This window comes from Coturnix japonica, chromosome 8 (assembly GCF_054131305.1).
Source record: "Coturnix japonica strain WE chromosome 8, WE-NBRP24, whole genome shotgun sequence".
NCBI lineage: Eukaryota > Metazoa > Chordata > Aves > Galliformes > Phasianidae > Coturnix > Coturnix japonica.
In genome coordinates, this window is record NC_140670.1 from 24,629,392 (window position 1) to 24,635,391 (window position 6,000).

General features: G+C 41.5%; 1 protein-coding gene across 6 annotated transcripts in view; it reads left to right on the top strand.

The window, feature by feature from the left end:
* Window positions 1-3,941, top strand: part of MXI1 (MAX interactor 1, dimerization protein) — a 50,170-nt gene extending 46,229 nt beyond the window's left edge. For all 6 annotated transcript variants that reach the window (XM_015867157.3, XM_015867159.3, XM_085554693.1 and 3 more), the window contains 2 exons: window positions 76-247; window positions 2,039-3,941. In XM_015867157.3, coding sequence (XP_015722643.1) covers window positions 76-247; window positions 2,039-2,202 — 336 coding nt within the window. In that variant the 3' untranslated portion in view covers window positions 2,203-3,941. The remainder of the gene's footprint in view (window positions 1-75; window positions 248-2,038) is intronic.
* The last annotated feature ends 2,059 nt before the right edge of the window (window positions 3,942-6,000 follow it).

The following is a 6,000-nucleotide window of genomic DNA, read 5'->3' on the forward strand; positions in this document are numbered from 1 at the left end:
GTGGCTGGACAGTAGAGGTGGGAGGGAAGGATAAAAGGATGAAACTTGTTACTGAGATGTATTTGATCATGTCAGAAACTTGAAGAGGTCGAGAGAAGAAGCCAGCACCAGCTTGAGAACCTGGAACGAGAACAAAGGTTTCTAAAGAGAAGACTGGAACAACTACAGGGTCCTCAGGAGATAGAGCGAATACGAATGGACAGCATTGGATCTACCATTTCCTCTGATCGTTCGGACTCTGAGCGAGGTGGGTGTCTTTGAACTGATGTTGAATCTCCAGGGCTCTGAGAGGAGGAAGTATAAAGACAGATCCATTACTTGTCTCTCAGTTATGACCTTCTCTGTGGTCTTTGGTATTTAGGCTACTGATTTTGCTCACACATGTATGCACATGCATGCACATACACACATACCCTCTCCTACAAGGGCAGGCTGAGTGAACCAAGGCTGTTTGGCCTGCAGAAGTGGAGGCCCTGAGGTGACCTGATAGCAGCCTTTCAGTATCTAAATGAGAGCTATAAGAAAGAAAGGGACAGACTCTTTAGCATAGTCTGTGGTGACAGGACAAGGGGAAATGGTTTCAAAGTAAAAGAGGGGAGATTTAGATTGGGTATAAGGAAAAAGTCTTTTACAGTGAATGATGTTGAGGCTCAGGAACAGACTGCACAGAGATGTGGTGCAAGCCCATCCCTGGAGACATTCAAGATCAGGCTGAATGGGGTTCTGAGCAACCTGATTGAGCTGTGGATGTCCCTGTTCACAGCAGGGGAGTTGGACGAGATGACCTAAAAAGGTCCCTTCCAAATCTAAGGATTTTATGATTCTGTAGCATACATAGAAATTTTTGTCTTTTGCATAAACTGTTAGTAGTTTAAAGAATCACTGCTTTTGTCAACTCACAGATTCCTGTGGCATTTAATGTGACCTGTTCTCTGAAGAGCTCTCCAAGAAGTGAGAGCATTACTTAAAAAACATAAATGGCTGTAGTCACATGTTGGTAGCCAAATACTTGTTGAAGATGGAATATCCATTGTGCTTTTATTTTGTATGTTTTGGCATCACAAAGGCATGCTGCAAGGCAGCATCTAACATCTTATTCCCTCCAGTGTATTTCCCATTTTGGGGCCCACTGTGCCATAACTAAGCACAAACAGAACTAAGCAAATTGACTCTTAAAATTCCAGGAATCGTTCTACCACCACCTCCCTTTCTTTTCTAAGCTTCTTATCAGTTCATCTCAATTTAAACTGGATGGAGATCATCTGAATAGCTAAATGAATTTGGATAATTTTCTTTTTTGAACCATCTCAGCTGTGGGTCCTGGGTAGGCACAATAGATGTTTCGATATTTACTGACAGCCAAGCGTCCTGTGTAATTTGTGTCTGAATCTGCAGCTTGGGGGGAGGGGGAAGAAAAAACAAAAAACAAATGGGAAATTTTTTAAATGCTGTGAAAACCAAGATGCCTGGTTGACTCGATTTCTGCTTTCTAATTCCTTCTTGGGGAAAAAAAAAAAAAAAAAAAGGGATTTAAGCTTTTAGTTCCACCATCAGAAAATAACCCAAATCCTCCTGGTAATGCCCTCTATTTGTGATCCCAGCTTTCAAAAAGCGATGTCAAGCGAGTAGTGTGGTACAAGGGTAACTTCATGCTCTGTTTTCTCTTTTATCCTCTGTTTTATTATATTTTATATATTTTTTTCTTTTGTTTCCAATCCTGGGGTGATACAGATACAAAGAACAGAGGTAGAATAACAAGCTCAGTGCATGGGGTGGCCCAGCTATGCTGGTAGTGTGGTCTGCATGCTTGGGGAGTCAACTCCTTTTGCAAACTCCCTAAGAAAAACTCCAGGCTGGTAGCTAATCTTTTTATAAATAATTTCTATAGCCTGTCCTGCTTCAAGGAAGAACATTGAAAGTCTTCCTACCAGAGTGTTGCCTCATCTCTACCAAGGGAGTCCTGGCAGCTTGCTGGCCTGAAAGGAGCAGTTGTGTTTGCAGTGCTAATCTGTGTGTTTCTCTCATTTCCTTTTTTTAGAAGAGATTGAAGTGGACGTTGAAAGCACAGAGTTCTCCCATGGAGAAGTGGACAATATCAGCACAACCAGCATCAGTGACATTGATGATCACAGCAGCTTGCAGAGTATTGGGAGTGACGAGGGTTACTCCAGCGCCAGTGTCAAGCTCTCGTTTGCTTCCTAGAACCAAGTGAGATGACAGTGCAGGGTGAATGATTTCACTGGGGTGATCAAACTGGGTCCTAGATGCCAGTATCCTCTTTCAGAAATGACATATTGACAGCTAGTCCTGGAGAGACCTGTAAATAAAACCTTTTGGGTAAAGGAAGAAACCCACACGTTCATTTGGTCACGTTACCAATTCCAATTCCTGCTGGCAAAAAGTTAGACCAAACTATAGTCCCATTGAAGTCAGCGATAACCATTTGTTTCTGTGGGACCTGGATATAGACCTTAGTGACAAAACACTTTGTTTTGAATTTATTTGTTTGAAAGAGGATACTAGAGAATCATCCCTCTCTTTCTGTCATGAGATCTGGGAAACGTCACAATTTTGTATGTTGCATTCAGGTTGAACAACCTAATTTAGGCCCTTCTGAAGAGCTTTTGTGGTCCTAAAAGGACCATGTCCTACAATTTATCACAATCCAATGCTGTTGTAATGTACTAGGAAATTTTTGAGGACATAAGTAGCCTAGGGATAACAACATCAACAATAATATTAAGGTCTCATTCTGTGCCCAGAGAGAGGGGCGGCAAAGAGATGTTCAGGAAAGATTACCATTCAGCTCAGCTTTCTGTTGGACATCATTTAAAAAGCAAGTACCTCTGATGCGTGGCTAAAGCAAGGGGTACACACTTGTAATCTACCAGCACTTCATGGGCTGTGTCACACCTCAGGCTGTGACACCAACAGCAGATCTCCCGGTAGATGCGTGCCCATACGCCGGCACACAGCCAGCTGAGGACAGAAAGAAACCAGCACATAGAAGAGGTGATATGCCAGAAAGTCATGCCCAGATACTGAGCCACTATGACCTTTTTATTTGATGAGATTTTTTGATAAACATTTGTAAATGTGTTGGGAGAGAAAACACCCCAAGTCTGATGCGTCTTTTTAGAGCTTGTCCATACAAAACCTTAGATGTCTTTTATATGAATTTATGCCATGAAAAGATCCCTGTTTTGATGAAGCACTTGACCCAATGAAATGCAAAGATGCTTTTTGTCATGCACACAGTGGATGGAGGCTGTGCTAGCTGCAGAAGGCCAGATTTGGTGAGGGTTTCTTCAAATTTCTTTTTAGAATCATTCCCTTTGCTGACTTTTGAACTTCCAGTCCAGTAGTTAACCTAGTTAAGCTCAGCACGTCTCTCACGTTGATGTAATGTTTTTGACTGCACGTCCTGTTCCCAAGGGCCTTGCCATCATACCTGTGCAGGTGCTGTTAAGAGCTGTTCTAGCAAATGTTTTCTAATTTTCTCAGAGACGAGCGTTCTAACCTGCACTTTGAGGGCTTTGCTTTTTTATTTTGTGTCTTTTTAATGGCCAGGATTATTTCATTTTCCACGTTTAAAAAAAAAACAACACCTTAATAGAGTTCTCACCTATGGCATTGTTTGAAACTTTGTATTATCCTTAAGTAATTTAACTACCCCTCATTACTAAGAAAAGAAGAGGAAAAAAAAATGCTTTATAAAATTCATAACTTATTGCTGATTTGAATGGGTTGTTAATTTTCAGTCCTTTAGACTTTATTTTATTGTTTTAGGTAGGGTTGGGCAAAAAGGTAAAATAAAATAAAAAAAAAATAAAATAAAAAACAACCATATTTAGCAGTGCAGTGGAATTGTGTTTAAATGTTAGCATATGGTCCCCATTAAAGTAGCACTTTAACGCCATTAAACATTTCTGTATCTGAAATGAGTTGTGTTCTTCCATCTTGGTCATTCGTATCACTTTAGCTGACACTTTGTTCTTCTCGTGCCCTTTGATCCTGTGGTCAGAAGATCTTGAGTGATTCCGCTGTCGAGTTCTGCGTTATGATGAATTGCCTGTGTTTAACTATTCTGGTGTTTTCCCCGCTCTTCTCAAAATGTGTCATCCCCTGTAAGAGGCACAACACATACACTTGAGTAGAGAAATAATCTTTCCGTGGCTGAACTATTTCTGTTTGTTCTGTGTGATTGTTTTTTGTTTTTAAAGTATTTTTAATTTGTTTATTATGTCTGGATCAGGTAGCTGTGAAATCTATCTTCACTTGTGTGTATGTAATGCAGTGGCTCCGTACATCTGTTCTTCCTTCTGGGAGGTGACCTGGAAGGAACAGGAGTCTGTCACAGACTGAAATGAGTGCTAGGTTAATTAATAGGGCCCAAGGGTTTTGGAAGAAGAATGTGCTGCTCAGATTTGTTAGGGGTCCATGTAACCTCTGGATGACAGGAGTTTGGGGTAGTGATGATGAAGGGGAATCTTTAGCAAGCTTGACTTTGTTTATTCATTATTACTCTACTTGAAAGTGTTGATCACTGGCAGCTCTGGTGCTGAGCATCTGAATTCCAATGGAAATTACTTAACTAATGGCCTTTTTCTTTAGCTGTCTCAGCGCCTCCTCCTTCCTGTTATTCTTGTTTCTTTTAAATGACCACTGGGGAAAGAAATATCACACCTGAGAAATACTGAAATTCAAGAGTTGCTCTGTTCTCTTAGCTGGTTTAAAACTGTCACATGTCTATGGTTGGTTTGTGTGATTGAAATGTTTGCTTGCATGCAACAGGGCCAGTATCACCCACCTTTTATAGCATTGTTGGCTTGGAGAAGACTGGTGTCAGCTGCAGGTACTGGGGGAAAATGTAGCAGGGAGAGATGAGTTTATCGTGACCTCACCAAAGGCAGATCATGCCTGACCAATCTGGTGGCCTTCTAAAGTGGTGTGGTGGCATCTGTGGACAACATAAGGGAAATTGATGACATTTACCTGGACTTCTGTAAGGACAAACTCCTCATCTTTTGAAAGCTGAGATGGTCCTTCATACTGCTTAACTTTCAGATAATCCATAGAGCGAAATTTACTGGCCCTAGATGTCTACACACCAGGTTGTTTTGACCCGGAGTAATGCCGTAATGTGGGCATGGAGTCACATTTCCCTTCTGTATTTGCAAAATAGTGTGAGAGTCTTTGTATGGTTTTTTTCTTATATGCTATTGTTTTGTGGCCCACTTTTATGTTAGGAGTGTAACAGAAGCCCTGAATCTATTCCCTATGTAATTTTACAAGAATACGGTGCTTTTTGCCATGAAACAGAATCAGATGTGCTTTCCTTAGGCAGCACACACACCCATACACACACACACGGCTCCTTCGTAAGCTCGTTCTGCCAAGTCCTCCCTCTGCAAATTACATCCCTGATGGGTCCTTTTGCTACGGACAAACCCATTAAAAAGACCATCCAGCATTTTCCTTCTTTTGACACAAGCACATTACAGTATGTCATCTTGTGTCTGCACACAAGGTGGAGATGACTATCTGGCTGCATTTGTCACGCTTATCCTGTGATGAGTTGTCACTTGAAGGTCATTTTAATGTCCGTTCCATTAGAGGCCTGTCACTGACGGAAGGTGGTCGCAAATCTGTCTGTCTCAAGAAATCTGTAGGTCAACGGGAATGGGGTTAACTGCACATATGGATCATTTTCCAGGTTTTGTCATTGTGCTTTCGTTCCGTTTGTTTGCTTGTGTCTGTTACTGGGCTCTGAGCTCCAGCCTCTCCTTTTTTGCTCTTTGTTCTCTTTTCCATGCTGCTCCTTGTTTGTAACCCATGGTTTTCGTGTTGCTCTGTTGAAACTGAAGAAATATTTGGCCTCACCGTCGTGTTCACTAATTGGAAGAGTCTTGTTTGCCCCAGAACTGTAAACTATGACTGTTAAATGTTTTCTGGCACCAGCTCTGTGTCACCAGAAAGAGAAATTCAGGCTACTTCCAG